The sequence below is a fragment of the Myotis nattereri genome (assembly GCF_964212035.1).
Source record: "Myotis nattereri genome assembly, chromosome: 19".
NCBI lineage: Eukaryota > Metazoa > Chordata > Mammalia > Chiroptera > Vespertilionidae > Myotis > Myotis nattereri.
This window is the reverse complement of record NC_138095.1, coordinates 14,048,631-14,067,838: the sequence shown is the minus strand read 5'-3', so window position 1 is coordinate 14,067,838 and position 19,208 is coordinate 14,048,631. Positions and strand designations below refer to the sequence as shown.

Genomic DNA, 19,208 nt, shown 5'->3' with positions numbered 1-19,208 from the left:
GTGGATAACTTATGAACCCTACAGCTCCAGGTTCCTCCCTGACAGAGCTAAAGCCAACACACACACATGCCCACGCTCAGAAGCCCCAAAATACCCAACAGCCTCTGCCAAAGGTCAACACCACAATTACCAAGTAGCCATGGCCACATGTTACTGATGGTTAAGCTGCCAGGGGAGTGTAGGTACTCCAATTCTAGAGAGCAAAGGCAAAGGGCAGAAGTGACCACTGAGAACAGCAAGAGCCCAGGTGACTGGCCCAACAGACAGTGAAGAAACACCACAGAGAACCCAAGACCCATAAATTTAAAAATTTAGATAAAACAGACCAATCCCTAAAAAATGCAAACTACCTGCATTGCCCTATTCCAGTTATTTTTAACCTTTTTCATCTCATGGAATACATAAACTAATGACTAAAATTCTGCGGCACTCCAAAAGTATATTTTTTGTCTAATTAAAAAAAAAGTATGATTTTAATTCATTCACACTAGAGGGTTATTGTGTGGCTGTTGTCATTTTTTATTTGACAATCTAAGGGAAAAGAAGTCAGTGCCCCTGACTAGTCAGGTACTGCATGTTTTAAAAATTCTTGCAGCATACTGTTTAAAAATTGCTGCCCTAAAAAAAGAAAGAAAGAAAGAAAGAAAGAAAGTTGCTGCCCTATTCTATTCCAGAAATTAAATTTGTAGCTAAAAACTTTTCCTTGAAGAAAACTCCAGGTGCAGATGGCTTCAGTAGTGATGACTACCAAACATTTAAGAGGAAGAAATGACACTGATTCTATAGAGATTCTTTCAAAAAATCTGAAGAGGAGGGAACAACTGCCAACTCACTTTATGATGCTGAGCAGTAGTACCCTGATATTAACACCAGACCATGGATGTACAAGAAAATAACAAACTAAAACCCCTCACAAACCAGGTATAAAAATCCTAAACAGTATTAGCAAATTGAAACCATTAACATAAAAAAATTTCTATCACACCCAAGTAGAACTTATCATAGGAATGAATTTTTAAATTTTAATTCTCATCCAAGGACACACTTTTTCCTTTGATTCTAGAGAGAGAGGAAGAGAAGAACAACAATCGACCTCCTCCCTAATGCATCCCAACAAGATCGAACCTGAAACCTGGATATGTGACCTGACAGGGAACAAACCTGCAGCCCCTTGGTGCATGGGACAATGCTCCAACCAACTGAGCCACACCAGCCAGGGCCCAGAAATGCATTTTTAAAAAATCAATCAACATAATTCACTATATTAGTATTAACAAAGAAGAACCTTATGATAATGTTAACAGATACAGAAAGGGCATTTGACAAAAATCCAGCACCCTTTCTTGATAAAACACTCAACAAAGAAGAAATAGAAGAGACTTTCCTTGATCTGATGAAATGACCTGACAGCTAACATCATACTCACTGGCAAGAGTTGCTAGATGCTTCCCCCAATTATCAGGTACAAGACAAGGATGTCCACCCTCCCTACTGCTACTCAGCACTGTACTCAAGATTATAGCCAAAATAATAAGGCAAGAAAAAGAAATACCAATGAATTACATAACCTACATCAAATTGAAAAATTTCCAGAAAGATACAATATCCCAAACTAGCTCAAGAAGGAATAAAAAATCTAAAAAGATGAATAACAAGTAAAAAGATTGAACTAGTAATTAAATAACTTCAAAGAAAAGTCTAGGCCAGGGGTTGGCAAACTTTTTGACTCGAGGGCCACAGTGGGTTCTTAAACTGGACCGGAGGGCCGGAACAAAAGCATGGATGGAGTGTTTGTGTGAACTAATATAAATTCAAAGTAAACATCATTACATAAAAGGGTACGGTCTTTTTTTTTTTTTAGTTTTATTCATTTCAAATGGGCCGGATCCAGCCCGCGGGCCATAGTTTGCCCACGGCTGGTCTAGGCCCTAGTGGTTTCACAGGTGAATTCTATCAAATGTTTAAAAAATTAATACCGGTCCTTCAAAAACTATTCCACAAAATGGAAGAGGAACACTTTCCAACTCATTCTTTGAGGCCAGTATTACCCCATACCAATACTAGACAAAAACATACAAGAAAATTACAGATCAGTATCCCTTCTAAATAAATAGAGCTACAAAAAGTTCTCAATAAAATACTAGCAGCCAAATCCAGCAACACATAAAAATAATTATACATTGCCCTGTCTCCACTTCCCTTCTAATTGCTCTAAAAAATAAATAAATAAATAAATAAATGGAAAAAATATCCTCAGGCGAGGATTAACAACAAAAAAAGAAGAAGAAAAAATACATCATGACCAGTGGGATTTATCCCAGGAATGCAAAGTTAGTTTAACATTCAAAAATCAGCCCAGCCAGAGTGGCTCAGTTGGATGAGCACTGTCCTGTGCAACAAAAGGTTGCCAGTTTAATCCCCTGTTGGGGAATGTATGGATGTTTAAAAATAAATAACAAATTATCACAGCTTAAAAAAAAAAACATTCAAAAATCAATGTAATATATCACCATATTAGTAAAGTAAAAGACAAAACACACACAATCATCTTATTAGATACAGAAAAACTATCCGAGAAAATCCAACATCTATTCCTGGCAAAAACTCTTAGCAAACCAGGAGTAGAAGTCAACATTCTCAATCTAATAAGATCCACAAATAACACAACATGTTAAGTGAAAGAAGCCAGTCACAAAGGACCGCATATGTGATTTCATTCCTATGAAATGTCCAGAATTGGCAAATCCAGAAATAGCAACTGGCAAATCCAGAGACAGCAAGTACATTAGTGGCTTCTAATTAGTGTTGAGGGCTAGGGAATGGGGAGAATTGGGAATTATTGCTAAAAATTTTTAAGGTTAGATTGTTGTGATGATTATATACAAATACCCACTGAACTTTAAAAGGATAAAATTCATGGCATATAAATTATATATCAATAAAGCTTTTAGTTAAAAAGACTAAAAGCTTTATTGATATATAATCTTTCAAACTCTTCAGAGTTTGAAAAGCCCTTGTTAGAAATCATAGAAACAGATTTACCCCAAAAAAGTTCACAAGTAGTTTTAAATGGTTCCTAATATAAGACTAATTTAACTTTTGTAGACCCTGCCTCAAAGGTTCATTCCCACCACAGATCTACTATAAGGAGAGAGCTGATTTCCTTCCAAATACATTTATTGCTCACAAGCAACTTCTTGACACCAATTACAAGACACAGGGGACAAAAATGACATTTCTTTCCTGTGCTTGCACAAAGATAAGCAAGTTTCCCCTTTTATAAAATATGAACAAACAATATCACCTTGAATGATTAAATCACTGAGCACACCCTGCACTGGCAGGGCAGGCTGAGCTGAGAATTGCAGTTCCAAACAGGGCAGTCATGACACTCACCTCCAGCTCTTCACTGTCTTTGGGCTTCTCCTCAGAAGTCTGTTTAACAAAATCAGGGATGAGGATTTCCAGCGTAGCTCGAGCTAGGAAAAGAAAAATCTTGAGGATGAGGATTTAGGCCCAGCCTGCTTTCCAACTGCAGAGCGAGCTACACACTGGCTCCTCGGCAGGACCAGGGACCCCATGACTCAGGGGAGCAAGGGCCTTAGGGAGCAGCAGTACTTTTAGAGGCAGAGACAGCAGAGGATGGAAAGAGCACATCCTAAGAAAAGGAGGCAGTGACAGAGGCAATCGGCCCTGAGGCATTTGTAGCAGGTTAGGGAGAGGAGATGTGCATGTCAGAGGATTCACGTGACATGCAGACAAATGGCTCAGCAGAACCTGGACCAAGTAGGGAGAACTGCAAACTGAGTAAGCTACATGTGTGTGGCAGGGAGAAGCAGCCAGATCAGATGGATTATCTGGAAAAACAGCTGCAGGACAGAGCACAGGGATGACTCCATGTTGAGCACAGGTGTCCAAGTGAGCAAGGGTGCCACTCACCAATGGCATGGGGATGTGGGGCACTGAGGGAGCGGGGAGGGATGTGTGACAGTCTGGCCCTGTACGGTTATAGTACCAGCAAGACATCCAAGCGGAGGTGTCTAAAGATAAGCTAGAGTCTGGGCAGAAAAAGTGGGTCCCTGCTCGAGGGAGGAGTGCAGCAGGGTCCTGTCACCAGAATGTCTCCATCCCCATGCTGGGCCTGCTCTATGTTAACTGCTCCATGACTTCAGTAACACCCAGCCTGTTGAGCTGAAAAAGTCTTTGGGGCCCGGTCGGTATAGCTCAGAGTTTGAGCATCAACCCAAGAACTAAGAGGTCACCGGTTCAATTCCCAGTCAGGGCACACACCCAGGATGTGGGCTCAATCCCCAGTAGGGGGCATGCAGGAAGCAGCTGATTGATGATGTTCCTCTCTCATAGATGTTTCTATCTGTATATCCCTCTCCCTTCCTCTCTCTCTAAAAACCAATAAAAACTTTTTTTTTTTTAAAGGAAAAGTCATCCTAGCCAGCTTGGATCAGTGGATAGAGCGTGGGCCTGTGGACCCAAGGGTCCGGGTTAGATTCCGGTCAAGGGCACGTACCTAGTTGCAGGCTTTCTCCCCAGCCCAGGCCCTGGTCAGGTGGCCCTGTGGTTCACTGCTAAGAAGAGGCCAAATAGCCCTGAGCTGGGGCAATTGGCTTCTGGAAAAAAATGCTCGTGCAGGAGGCAACCAATCCATGTGTTTCTCTCACATGGATATTTCTCTCTGTCTTCCCGTCTTTCTTCCATTCTCTCTAAAAATCAATGGAAAAAAATCCTTGGGTGAGGATTTAAAAAAAAGTCTTCTGACAGAATTTCTCAAAAATGGGCAATAGGCCTTCCTAGAGAACGGGGCGCACTGGATGAGCCCAGCACAGCCTCACAGAGGAAGGACAGACAGTAATGTATTATTCCAATTGTATTCAGCATACACCATCGAAAGAAAGCAACACCGAGGGAAACGCTAAGTCCCATGAGCAAAAACACTTAAACTGAGCTGAGACCTAGTGAGATTTGAACAACACTGACATATTTCACACTCTGTGAAGGACAGAGCCGCTCTGGAAGACGATGGGAATAGTAGAAACCTCACGAATCAGCCTATGGGTACCAGAATCTGGGGTGCACCCAACACCTACCCTGCAATGTGGTCCACTCCTAAGAAGAGGCCAAATAGCCCTGAGCTAGGGCAAATGGCTTCTGGGAAAAAATGCCAACTACTAGTGCTGAGCATAAAAGTGAACAGCAAATACACGGTCAAAAAGAGCAATGGGTTTTAACCAGAAAACATAAGCTTTCCCCCGGATCTGCTGTGTTCAATGAGTGGCAGTCCCAAATGTGCAGTTTGAAGGACTCAGGAAATCGTCCTCACAAATGTCAAAACCACTCAAAGAGAATGCCAATAGCATGCTGACTCACCTGTTTTTCATCTCCTAGCATGCCCACATTTGCTCCGTTTAAATACAAACCCACTCTACAACATGTGCCTAGTGCAGCCCAGTCAGCTCTGTGAGTAGGGAGGAAAGGGTGGGAGATTGCAGCCTGGCTGCCAATGAGTTAAGAAGGGACTTTCTACTTTTATTTCTCAGGCTTTACTTTCTATATCTGAATCTTTCCCAATGAACAAATAATTTTTAAAAATCAAATGGACAATTACAGAAATAAAATGGATTCTCCCCAACCACACCACTCCCACTCCTGCTGCTCAGCCCTCCCCAACCAAGAGGAGGGACAAACACAGTGGGTAGTGTGGGCTCTGACATCTCAGCAGGCACATTACCAGCTTTATTCTTCGCAAGTTTTTTGCTGCTTGCAGTTCCAGATCCATAGGTCACACCATCAATGGTCACCGAGGCGCCAAAAGGCTCACTTGGGTTCTCTTAAAATTAAAATTACTGTTTTAAAACACACTTGCCAAGACATTAGAAGCCAGTGTGCACACTCAAGCGCGCGCGCGCACACACACACACACACACACACACACAATCTGCTCACACCAGCAGACAAGGTGGGGCCAAGACTGCTGCTGGAAGACAGAGACCTGAGACTCCCTGAGGCATTGAGATGGGGCTGAGATGGTCAGCAGGCAGAGAACACACCCGGAAAATTTCAAGAAAGGGGGACCATGGGAGAGTGAGCTGAAGGTTAGAGGCAGAACCACCAGGAACAGGGACCAATGTCTGTGAAAGACGGACAGAGTACAGTGAGGGGCAGGGATGCACAGATGTAGTGAGCCAAAGAAACATGAAAAGCAATGAGTAATTCCTAGGTTCTGGCTTCCAACAGGAAGAAAAATTGGTTTTCAAGGATGTGACAAGGATGGACAGGAGAGAGTTGATGGGAAGGGCAGGCCTGAAGCTCCTTCATCCACCTGGGGGAGCCTGGAGACAATGGGAGGCCTTCCTCAGAGCAAGGAACAAAGGAAGATGAGGGAGGGTGGAGTGTGAACAATAAAAGGGGAAGCAGAGGCAGTAACCCTTAGTCTCTAGACACATTCCCATAAAAATGAACTGCCTATCTGCAATATCCTTCTCCTTGTCCTTCCCTTTCATTTCTATCCCAACTAACAGCCAGTTCCCACCTCCCCAGCCATGATCAAAGTGAGGTGTGTGACTTTAGTACTGAGATGAGGAAGGTCAAACTTACCACATTCAAAGAAATTATAAACCGGGCGGACCTTGAGGACACGCTGCATGTACTCGTGCAGGATGCAGACCTCCGATTTCCCGTTGGGGTTAATGACAAATTCTGTGACAAGAAGGACCATCTCAACAACAGTGTGAGGACCCCACTACAAGCTAGCACTCGGGACCTGGCACCATCCAAGTTACCAAGTCATTGAATTAGAGGCGCACTGCCATGAATGTGTCGGAATTCTGCATTTGTAGGGTAAACATAAGCTTTCAATTAAAATGCAACTCACACACAAAGTATACATTTTAAGAACATCAAATGAAAAATAACAATATAACCAGTCTGCCAATGTTACAATTTACAAGTCCCACTCACCTTTCTTTGTGGGTGCATCTTGCACAGATAGAGTAATGAGCTTCTGATTGGCCGGCAGGATGGGCCTCTCAGACTCCGCCTGTTTACGTTTCATTTCTCGGTTAAACTGCCGCCGCTCGGCCCAAGTTCTGAATTTCTTTACAGTAACTTGCTCAAAGTCAAAACGCTTCTCCAAGTAGCTCCGAAATTCCTCAAGATCTATATAAGATTTACCAGCGAGACATATTACTAATTTTCAATTAAGTCGTTTCTTCTGTCCAGTGAATTGGACAGTGATGGGCTGCCACTAGACAGGTCCCACCACACAATACCCACTGCTCTTTCCATCTCCCTTTTGAAGGGCATGGAAAGCAAAGAATGAGGTCCCTTCACTCAGCCAGCTCAAATTATTCTGAAAGGTCCTTATGAACAAACTTCTGGGATATTCTTTTAGTTAATTTGGAGTAAGAACAAGGATTAAAAAAAAAAAAAAGAAAGCTTTAAAAAAAAAAATCAGATGGCCTTCAGAATCCATCAAAACAGGTGCCTAACTGCCAGTAGCAGGCAGGGGAGCCATGCACCCACTGCCCATCTTGCTTGCTCTCCCCTCCAGCCACCGTGGCAGCCTCCAAATTCAGTAACACCCTCTGGCAGCTTAGACCTGGATACTCATCATGCCTCTCCCCACATGGCCCCTGGCTCAGCCCCACAGATCAGGCAGGGCCTTGCCTCAGCTGAGTATTCCACCCCCGCACCATTCAGTGAAGCTTCCTGGGGCCTCCCACTTTTACTGTTACAACTACTATTATCCCCTTCTCCCCAGGACTTCCTAGAGGTTCCCATCAGCCTCAATAGTTTCCTGCCTGCCTCCTAGCACTCAAGTGTGCCATAGCTCATGCCCAGCCCTAAGAGCAATACCAGCAGAAGGTGGAGAGACGGATTCTGTGTAGGAAGACTGAGATGTACACTGAGATGTAGCTTTTTAAAACAAAAGGCTACAAAAAATATACTTGCACCTACTTAATTATAAACTGAAACTACATACTTCTTTGCACAGAATGCAGAGAAGTGAGTCTGGAAGTAAGTGCCAGTGGTCGCCTCTCACAGGAGAATGAGGTTGTAAGTGGGAGGCAGGTGTTTTCGAAACACAGAAATACCATCATTTACACGTGCATAAAAGATAGTACAAAAAAGTAGAGCACTATCTCAAAGGGAGAGCTCCCTTCCAGCTAGGTCCCAGAGAAAAGCCTTGACACCCACAGAGGACAGAGGAAGCCGGCTTGCCAGAGGGAGGAAGGCACACCAGACAGACAGGCTGAGAGAAGACTGAGCTCCATCCATCGGGGGAACTCGGGGACCAGAGACTCGGCCTTTCCCCAGATGTCCAAGGCTCTAACCAGCATGCTGCTTCTCCCCCACCCCCAGAAGCCATCTCCCTAGCCCTTAGGCCCCTTACATGGAAGAGTTAGGAGACAAGCCAGGCAGCAATACACACCATCAGAAATCCTGACAAGGCAAAGTCCTCTTTGAAAAAAGATTCAACCTAACCAGTGTGGCTCAGTGGTTGAGCGTCGACCCATGAACCAGGAGGTCACAGTTCAATTCCCAGTCAGGGCACATGCCTGGGTTGCGGGCTCAATCCCCAGTAGGGGGCATGCAAGAGGCAGCCAATCAATGATTCTCCCTCATCATTGATGTTTCTATTCTTTTCTCCCTCTCCTTTCCTCTCTCTGAAATCAATTCAAAAAACATCAAAAGCCCTGGCGGGTTTTGCACAGTGGGTAGAGCGTCAGCCTGTGGACTAAAGGGTCCCAGGTTCGATTCCAGTCAAGGGTACATGCCTGGTTGCAGGCACAATCCCCAGTAGGGGGAGTGCAGGAGGCAGCCGATCAATGATTTTCTCTCATGATTGATGTTTCTCTCCCTCCCTCTCCCCCTCCCCCTGTTCTCTCTCTAAGCATGTCCTCAGGTGAGGATTAAAAGTAATAATAAAAGTCCAACCGATGTTGCTCAGTGGTTAAGCATTGACCCATGAACCAGGAGGTCATGGTTCAATTCCTGGTCAGGCCACATGCCCAGGTTTTGGGCTCCATCCCTTGTGGGGCCTGCAAGAGGCAATGGAGCAATGATTCTCTCTCATCATTGATGTTTCTATCTCTCACTCTCTCTCCCCCTTCCTCCCTGAAATTAATCCTATATAATAAAAGACTAATATGCAAATCAACCAAACAGCAGAACAACTGGTCACTGTGATGTACACTGACCACCAGGGGGCAGACGCTCAAAGCAGGAGCTGCCCCCTGGTGGTCAGTGTGCTCCCACAGGGGGAGCGCTGCTCAGCCAGAAGCCAGACTCACGGCTGGCGAGTGCCGCAATGGTGGCAGGAGCCTCTCCTGCGAGCCTAAGCCGTCAGTCGGAGATCCCTGAGGGCTCCTGAACTTCGAGAGGGCGCAGTCCAGGCTGAGGGACTCCCCCACCCCCCAGTACACGAATTTTGTGCACCAGGCCTCTAGTAAAAATATATCTTTTAAAAAATAATAATAAAAATTTTTTATCAAAATGTTAAAATTTGAATGGGTGAAACTAAGCTTAAAGACAGGAGAGGGAGTGAAAAACACCAACACACACCCACAACTGCAGGATTTAAGTGTGAAATGCCCACAGAATAGTGATAGTTTCCCAACAATGAGTCTGTGGATTGAAGTAGCCTGTTCTGAGTGCATCAAGATAAATCAAAACGCCACATCGAATACATCCTACTAAAAAAAGCAAAACTTCAGGAAAGAACATAAAAATTACTAGAGAAACAGGTGGGCCTGCACTAACAGCCATCTCCATGACAGCATTGGCCACATGGGCCCCACAGAGCCCAGGAGCAGGGGCCTGGAGGGTGGGACCTAGGCAGGTTCTCCAAAGAACAGGGAGATGGGCCTTTTCAGCCATGTTGTGGGTAGACAGAGGTCCCCAGCAGTCCCTTCTTCACAGACATAACTAGGAACAGATGGTCTTCAGCAGAGGGAAGGAGACCCCACAGGATGTAGGGGCATCCCTGCAGATAGTACAAGGCAGCAAAATGGAAAGAGTTCACTCTGGAAACTTACCAACTGATTCGTCTTTGCACACCTCAACTTTGGCCTTCACCTGCCCCAGGGCCCCAGGGGCAGCCTCAGCCCCCAGTGGATCCTTCTCATCTGGGGGCCCCGTGTCGGCCCCCATGGAATCAGGCTCTTCCAGGGGAAACTCCAGCTCTGCAGATCGACTGAGGGGCTTGACAGGGGACACCTCCCCACTAGGGGAAAGCTCACTGTTTTGCTCCCTTTCCTCGTTGTCCTTCATTTTCTTGTAATGCAGACAGGGGATGCTACTCAGAGGAGGGTCATGTTTCTGTGGATAGTAAAATTGTAATAGATTATAAGGATGACCCCAGTCTGAAATCCGATGTCTTTCAGCTGCCTCAGCTTGGCTATGATGCAATGTGTGCACATTCTTGTCTGCGAATTTGCAAGACTAAATTCAGGACTGATGCATCCCATACCCGTATGCTTCCCGTTCCCAAGAAGTACGGCCTCGACCAGGTGACCACCCGAGACTCTCGGTGTAGGTACACAGGGACTCCGGAGTTATGGAATGTCATGATCCACCCATCAGGCAATGGTTCTGTAGGTGGGCGGCCACGACCTGCATAGAAGAACATCCTACAATCACTTGAAAAACACAAAAACTGTTGGGATTTTTTTAAATTATGACATAAGGCAAATAAAAATGGTAAAATGGACCAAATATTGAAAAGAACCTCTAAGAACTAAGCAAGTAAGGAAGTGCCCCACCTCCAGACAGAGCCTACCCCAGCCCTGTCTGTTGCTTGGCACCTCCCAGCACCTCCTCGACAGCTGGTGTCAGGACAGCCCCTGGAAGGGAGTATTTCAGGTCAGAAGTGCACAAACCCTTATCAGGCACTCTCCCCTGTGAGCCAGGCCAAAGAGCTGCCTTACATCAAATGAAATACAAACCAAGCACAATATGGGACACAGGTGCATCCAGGCCACTCATTTATACCAATGAGTGGCCATAAAGTTGCCCCGGCTGTCCGAAGAGCTCACATGCTGCTCATATGCAGTCTGTAAGCAGGAGGAGCAAGCTGCAACTCCTGGGAGGGAGGCACCACTGCCAGTCAGGCTGCCAGGTGGAGAAGAATGCAGAGGGAAAGCCAGTGCCCAAGCAGGTAGGTAGAGTGGCCAGGCATACTGCTAGCCTGTGCACTGCTCAAAACGGACACGACTTTACCTGCTCAGAATGAGGTACTGAAACCCCAGAAAGAGCACAAAGCAAACCTGCCAGAGGCACCAAGGTGAAGACTGCCCCTCAACCCGTTCGCAGAAGCTGAGACCCAAGTTCATCTCCGTCTGCAATCAGTGAACCCAACATTTGTCCTATTCCAACCACGTCAACATAGGCAGACACACACCTGCCCACCACTGACGCATCCACTACATAGCCAGAGGAGACTGCATACAACCTATCCCTCAATTTCCTCCCATCACACCTCATCACCTTCTGTACCAAGCACCTCAGACTAAGGTGTCACCTGTCTGCCTACCTGAGTCCCCATGCATCTCTTCAGCCCATCTCCACTGTCCAAATGCCCAGCTCTACATCTCCACCTAGACACTCACAGGTGCCGCCAGGACAGACAGACTCCTCTCAGACTGGCACTGCATTAGCAAAGCAGTTGCGCAAACAAAACTCTGGACGTCTCCCTACTGCTCTCCACTCTGTCCTCAAATCCAAGTGTAAATCCTGCTGCCTGTACCTTTAGAACACCTCCACTTGTACACCAGGAGCTCCCACCCTGCCTATCTGAAATACACGTGCCATGCTGCAGCCATAGGAGCTATGCTTTTAGATAAAAATTGTGTAACAATATCTGCCTGCTTTTTTTCTACCTCTAGCTACAAAGATACATTTTTTTTCCAAGTTGTCAGCATCCTTTTAATCTTTAAAAATATATCATATTTCTAAATCTGTTTTAAAAACCAGCCATTGGCCGGCGTAGCTCAGTGGTTAGAGCATCATCCTGCACACCAAAGGGTCCCGGGTTTGATTTGGGGTAAAGGGTTCATACCTGGGTTTCAGGTTTGCTCCCCACCCCATGTCCAGGCGAGTGTAGGAGGCAACTAGTCGATGTGTCTCTCTCATATTGATGTTTCTCGCTCACTCTTCCCCCCTCCCTCCCTCCTTTCTATTCTCTCTGAAAAACGATGGAAAAAATAAAAAATATCCTCAGGTGAGAATTAAATATAAACACACAAAAAAACCCACAAATCATTAGATTTAGCATTTTTATTGAGAGCAATTATGCCACAATAAAATTTATTCTACCATGTTTTGTTTTGAACACCTGCTTGCTTCTAGTGACTTCTCCCGAGAACAACAGAGTCTAGAGAACTTGGACCTTGACCTTCACCTACCACCATGCTGAGCACCCACCTCTGGCCTCAACCTCCACACACACTGGTTGCCTGTCTTGTCATCTCCCAGAACACACCAATGTCCCTTCCTCAGGGGTCCACTCCCCACCCCATCAGAAGTCCCTTCCCAGTTCCCCTGCAATACACTAGCTTCTCTGTAGTTTCCACAGCATACACCACGATTTGCACCTGGGTGGTAGTGCTTCTGGGTGCGTCCTTGTGTCTTATTTCCCCTTCATCAGACATGATTATCTTGCCCTCAAAAGCATGCCGAGACTGTCATCTGGTATCCAAAAACCTCTCAAACCTGCACTTCCACTGCCCTGCAAACACTCACTACTTTTGACCCAACTTACTTTTGAGCACTGTTTTAATCTTGGTCATCATTGGCTGCACACTTGTCTCTCCATCAGATGGATGGTCGCTGTCTCCTCCATATTTCTCATCCACTCTCCTCTTTTTGGGAGCACAAAGGCCCTCTTCCAACAGAGCATCAACGTCGTTGTCAAAATCATCCTGCAAAACATACTATTCAGACACTACAGCCCCGGCACCTACATTCCTGCACCACAGGCAAGTTTAACAACACTAGTGAGAACGGACACAGAAATGAGGCACTCTGAATGGGACCTAGATGTGCCTTTATGGTGCATGATCATCTGAAAAACAAACGGGACGAGACAAAAAACGGAAGCCAAAAGGCTTGGTCCAGGCACACACACCATTAGGGAGCATGTCTCCGCAGCATTTTCCAACTCAGGTTGGTAAAAGGCTGACTTGTCAGCCAAACTTTTCATCAGTTTAACAACGTGGACTCTTTATAGCTAACCCTTTTCCACCTCGGATGGACTTCTTTTCTCTGCAACACCAGCTTACAAAAGATGCTGCTGTTCCCAAACACCTCTCTTTGGGTTTTGTCAAGAGCACTCCAAAGGAGAGGTCACCGACATACCTCGTAGGAGAAATTCAAGGCCTCTTCATCCACTCTGTCTCTTTGCACGATTGCTTTAGCCGTGAACCCGCCTGCTCCTTCTTCATCTAGCTCCAAATTGTCAGTAAAATCTTCTAACTCATCGAGCACTGCATACTCCACTCTCTTTTCCTGATCCAGATCATTCTCCTCATCCTTCTTATCAGCACTCTCACCCCCTATGCCTACCCCATTACCAACACTCCCGCCAAAGGGACAAGCATGCATGTCTCCACTGACAGGGCTAAGGGCCAGACTGCACTCCGCACGAGCGTCGCGCTCCACTCCTGTGTACAGCACCTTCCTGTCCTTACTCCTGCAGCTCTCGGTAAAGCTCACACTAATCTTTACATCCTTAAGCAACTTAAGGTCAGGGGAGAACTTCCGGACCGCAGGTGCGTGCCGGGCGGTGCGCGGGCTGTAGCCACTACAGTTCGGGTCTATGAGGAGACGGGCTTTAGAGAAGGATCCTTTGGAGAGAAGAGAAGCTCCGTAGAAGTTGAGTGGGTCCTCAGCAGGGGGTTCGGCCTGTCCATCACCACCAGAGCCAACGTCCATTACCTCTGCATCACTGGACGTTTGCAGGGGAGGTGGTGGAGACTGTTCACGGGGCAGCGCTTGGAGGGGGCAAGCACGTTTCTCCATCACCGCTTCTCCTGCGGGCTCACGCGGGAGAGGAGAGGGACTCTCATATGTCTCCATAGTAAAAGTGGTTAAAACTATTTTAAAAGACCAGTTTTTAAAAACCTCACATAAATCTATACTGCTAACATGCACAAGTCCGTCGAGACCCGGTGCCGTCCTGCCCGCGCTGCACACACTGGCGGCTTAGTCAAGCTGGCCACATTGCTCTTTTCATTAATGTAGACAGCTTTTAGAACCACTGCCTCAATTATTGGAAATCACAATGCACTCAGCTTAAATGACTGACGACTAAGCGAGTCTGTCTTCATGCCAAAGTGGCACCTTTCTTCTTCTACCTGCAAAGAGATTTAAAAACATCGTCACAAATGACAGAAACCTTCTACTTCCCTGGTACCAAGAGTCAAGTGCTTTTAACAGTGTAGCAAAAAACAAAAAACAAAAAAAACACACACACACAAAAATACTGCCTAAGAGAACCTTTTAAGCTTTAAAACAAACTACCTTTACTTTATTTCTTTATAACCTAAATGATAGTAAGCCCAAGTTAAATATTTTATTAATTGTCCACTGTAGTTCCTACTTCAGAAGCATAAAAACAGTATTTAGTCTTAAGGCTCAAAAGGATTAAAAAAAAATCTACACTAAACTTCACCGCAGCATTCCACTAACTCAGTTTATTTGGTAAGCAAGCACGTGGTGTAAGGCTGCCCTTTCCAGAGCACACATAAGGTGTGTGGCCTCCCTCCGGCCATCAGAGCAACATCAATCTACTCACCTGCTAGGGCTGGGTCAGTCAGAGGGTGAGCACGAGACCCTCAGCTCAACTCTGCAGCACTAGGGCCTCAGAGGTACAGCCGGGCGCTCTGCTACCCTGGAACCCCAGGGCTCTCCTGGGCCCACAAGGTGGCACGTGGACCGGGACAGTGATGCAGCGTGCTGAAGTCGCCAGAGGTGGCGTGGTTCTGTTCCCAGTAGAGGAAGGGGTGGTGGCTGTGGGAAGGGAGCCAGGCCAGGGTTGGTGGGGCAGCTGCAGGAGACAGCTGGAGCCAAGGCACAGGGAGTTCTAGGTACCATCTGGAGCCTGGCTCCATCCTGGGGGCAATGAGGAGCCACACAGGGTGAGTTGACTCTCATGCCACAGTTTAATCCTTATTTGAGAAAAGAAGCTAACCACTGCTCCAGGCACAGTCCCTATGCCCAAGGGGTAGGAGTCCTCGAGGCCAGAGGGCCAAGGCGTGAAAGAACAGGAGCCTTCAGGAACAGTGAAGACACCATACTAACCACTCTGCTGACTGGGTAGAGGTGGAGAGCACAGACAAGAGGGAACTGAGAGCAAATGAGGCTTTCCCCTGGAGGGACGCATGTGTTTCAGCATTCGGGCAGGAGCCCTGTCCAACAGGAGCTGAGGTCACCGCTCTGGAACTAACTGGTCCTGAGAATACGGGCCAGAACACATTCAAGAGGTGGTAGTCGTCAAAGCCACAGAAGAGAGGCTGCCCAGAGAGGGAATAGAGACCAAGAACAGGGTTGAGGACGCAGCTCTGAGAAGCTTCACTCCAGAGGAAGCATGACAAACGGACTGGTATGAGGCTGGAAGGCAGCTCAGAGGGGCAATCCAAAACCCAGAGGTCTGCAGGAGGCCTGAGCATCAGAGCAAAGCACATGCAGGCTCACACACAGTGCAGACAGACAGACATGTAAATATGCCATGCACACGGTGCAGATATGCACATGCATGCCTATATATGCACAGGGCAGCATGACTGGTTGCATAGACAGGAATCAGCAGACATCACATGTTTAAAAAGTTTGTGGTGATCGCTTCTCGGCCTTTTGGCTAAGATCAAGTGTGAAGTTTGTGGTGACGGGACAGAGAATGGTGGTTGTATTTTGCAGGTGGCACAACATAAAAACCAGAGGCTTGTCTTTGAACAAATACTGGCTGTCTACTCTGAGGAAGGCACTACCAGAGACAAGTAAGGTCCCCACGACCTGGACACAGGTGGAAGGGCAATGATCACCAAGCTGTCACTCTATTTCCAAGATTCTAAGATGTCCTTACTGTTCTGGTTTCAATGGTAATTTAACACAATACCTCCCCAGAGATGTGTCTGTCAAAGGTGCTAAGGATGAAGGAAATGCAGCACACAGATAAGGACAGACAGACTGAGCTGCAGGCAAACACTAAGGAGGCTGCAACCAGAGAGGCACCGGGACCACTGAGTAGAGTGAGACCAGTTTCCTGCCAACCAAGAAAGATCATTTTAAGAGAAGGACAAGCAGGTCAGCATGCCCAGAGCTACCGAACACAGATCAGACCAGGACCAAACCCCTCAGCACCTGGCAGGTCCGGCCAGACTCGAGCTAGGGCCAAATGTGACTCTTGGGGCTAAAAAAAAACCCAAAAAACAAAAACTAAAATGAAGAAGACATAAGGAGATGGGAGGATTGAGGACAAGTGGCAGCACAGGCGAGGGACTGCCTACTACCATAGTAAAAGGCTAAGAAGTAGCCATGTGGTAGATGCACAAAGCAAAGATGACAATGATAACAGCTGCAGGAGGCCTTGAAGAGGTGCAGAGGGTGAGGCTGGAGAGCTGTGGAGAGGAAGTGTGTTCTTCTTGGAAGATCAGGAAAACCTGCCCAGCCCCAGGAGGCAGCAGCTCAAGGTGCAAAGGCCCACAGTGGGGCAGCTCTGAACAAGTTCCTTACTTTCCCTCTGCAAGCTTTCACTACTCATTCAACAAGTGTTTGCTAAACCCCTTCAATGTAGCCTGCACACACACACACACACACACACACACTATCCTAGATGCTGAGGACACCAGGCAGACAAAATCCCTGCCCCACAGAGCTCATGTTTTAGCAGGAGATGGTCAAGTAACAACTAAGAAAAACTGATAAGTGCTCAAGAGAAAATAAAGCAAGGAATTCTTCAGAAAGAATGGACAGTAAAGACCTCAGAGCCACTGTCCACCTGAAGGTAAGGAGAGTGAGCCAGGTGGGTAGTGGGAGTGTGAGGAGGGGACACTCCAAGCACAGAAAGAATAAAGGCCCTGGGTAGGAGTGTGGTGTAGCAGGTGAGAGCAGCGTGCTGACAGGAAATGAGAGGAGGCCAGGTCTGTGCGAGCAAGCAAGACCAGGACTGGCTCTTATCTTGAGATGGGCCACTGGACAGGAAAGTCCAAGCAGTGGGGTCACATGATCCAAGGACAGCAGTGGCAGCCAACTCTCAGCTGGACCCTTTTCTAAGCCCTTCGTGAACTTTTATTCGCCAGTGCTCACACAGCACCGAGAAAGGTTAAGCAACTTGCTCAAGGTCACACAGCTAGAAAGTGGTGGAGCTGTTTTACCACCCAGGCAAGCTGGCTCCAAGCTGAACTGCCTCAGTTTTACATTATCTTGCAATGTAAAAGAATCATGAGGAGAGGGGCAAGGGTGAGAGCAAAAAGAAGAATTAAGAGGCTTATTACCAGACTTAAACCGGGGGTGATGATAAATGGTCCCGAGGGTGGTTATGGAGGCCTGAGAAGAATCCAGGGGGCTCCAAACTCAAGAACAGAGCTGTCACGCACTGAGGTGGTGAAGGCAGCATGAGGAGTGTTTGGGGGTGAAGATGGGGCGCTTAAGTTTGCACGTGGCTCCTTAGCATCAAAGTAACACAGAGAGATGTGGACGAGGCAGCTAGAAAGCTGAGGCTGCAGCTCAGATGGCAGGCTGGGGCCGGAGATGGAGATGTCAAGGAGAGATGGCATTAAAGCCAGGCGGCTGGATGAGATCACCACGGAGGGGAGGGCCGGGCAAACCAGTCGGATGTTTGCTACCCCCAAGGCCACGGTTAAGCTGTAAAACAACACTTGGGAACTGTCCCACACGGTGCCTGACCACAGAGAACGCAAACGGATGGTTCGCCCTGCCGTGGGCCTCACTGCTGCTTCAGCTGCCTGAACACATGCAGACCCTGCCTGCCAAGTGGACAGTAAGCCAGCAGCAGGCTTAAAGCGGGCTTCCCTGAGTCCCCAGCGCGCGCGGGGGTACAACCGGCACACTTGGACAGCACCCTGCGCTGCCGGGGCTGGCAGGGAGGCACAGCTGTGCTGGTTACAAGGCTGTGGCCGCTGCCTTGAGGTCAAGCCTCTCCTGCGGCGGCTTCCCGCCCAACCCAGCAGCAGCATGACCTCATCCGTCCCTTTTGTCATCCTCCAATGGGCCTCCTCCTGTGCCCGCACCGCCGACTGGGACCGTTCACTCCCTCCGGGGAGCGAAGGCCCGTGAGGGGGCTGCCCACAGCCCGGTGACTGAGAAGTCCATGCCGCTGCCAGGAAACAGCGGGCCCCGTCCTAGTGGTTGGCCTCCCGGTCACCAGCACTAGACTGCACGGCCGAGCATCGAGCACCGAGCACCGAGCACCGGGTAGCAAGGTACATGCAAAGCATGCAGCAACGGTAAGTCAAACTCCTACCATGAGCAACCCAAGTCCATGAGAGGATACCTGACAGATAATCACTGTCAACAGGTTGCCCCCTTTCCTTGTACTTCTACCACGATCATTGTTATGATAAAACCACGTCCAGAGTATCGAGGTGTGATACTCAACCCATGAGGATTAGTGGAGAGCAAGACTTGGGCGACTTCTCAGATTCCCCGCAGGGTCCTAAGCAAGCACGACCCATGTTCATACCTTTCCCGCCCGAAAGCGATGCTAGGGCTTCGGGCCCACGGGGTGAGGGGTTTCTTTACACTCGGACAGTTACCCCGGGCGGAAAGCGACCGGCCTCGGCGCCGCCTGGTCCCGGGGCCCGCCCCCCAGCCGCAGAACCTCGCCGTCCCACACCCACCCCCCCGCCGTGCGGGACCCCAGCCCCACGCTCTCCCAGGCCCTCGTCCCTAATACTTCACAAAGGCCGAGACTCCGCGTGGCCAGGCCCGCCTCACGCACACCCGCCCCGCCCCGCCCCGCCCCTCCGTGCCTCCCGGGCCGCGGCCCACCGCCCGCGCGAGTAAGGGCGCACCCTCGCGCAGGCCGCAGCGCCCGCCCGACCCGCGGGGCGCCCTTCGCGCCCAGCACCTACCTCTGGCGCCCGCGGCCTGCCCGAGCTGCCCGCAGCCCGACTACAATAGGGAGACCCTCACGGCCCGGCCGCTGCCGCCAACCAGAAAGGCCACCCAGGCTC

The 19,208-nt window shown here is 48.1% G+C and overlaps 1 protein-coding gene across 1 annotated transcript in view; it reads right to left on the bottom strand.

The window, feature by feature from the left end:
* The window catches only part of DGCR8 (DGCR8 microprocessor complex subunit), a 26,943-nt gene extending 7,735 nt beyond the window's left edge, over window positions 1-19,208 (bottom strand). Inside the window, exons 1-9 of the mRNA XM_081113661.1 lie at window positions 19,107-19,208; window positions 13,372-14,369; window positions 12,776-12,935; window positions 10,487-10,629; window positions 10,053-10,335; window positions 6,973-7,170; window positions 6,610-6,711; window positions 5,744-5,842; window positions 3,397-3,479 (exon numbers count right to left, since the gene is read on the bottom strand). Of these exons, the coding sequence (XP_080969787.1) occupies window positions 3,397-3,479; window positions 5,744-5,842; window positions 6,610-6,711; window positions 6,973-7,170; window positions 10,053-10,335; window positions 10,487-10,629; window positions 12,776-12,935; window positions 13,372-14,091 (1,788 nt within the window). The 5' untranslated portion in view covers window positions 14,092-14,369; window positions 19,107-19,208. The remainder of the gene's footprint in view (window positions 1-3,396; window positions 3,480-5,743; window positions 5,843-6,609; window positions 6,712-6,972; window positions 7,171-10,052; window positions 10,336-10,486; window positions 10,630-12,775; window positions 12,936-13,371; window positions 14,370-19,106) is intronic.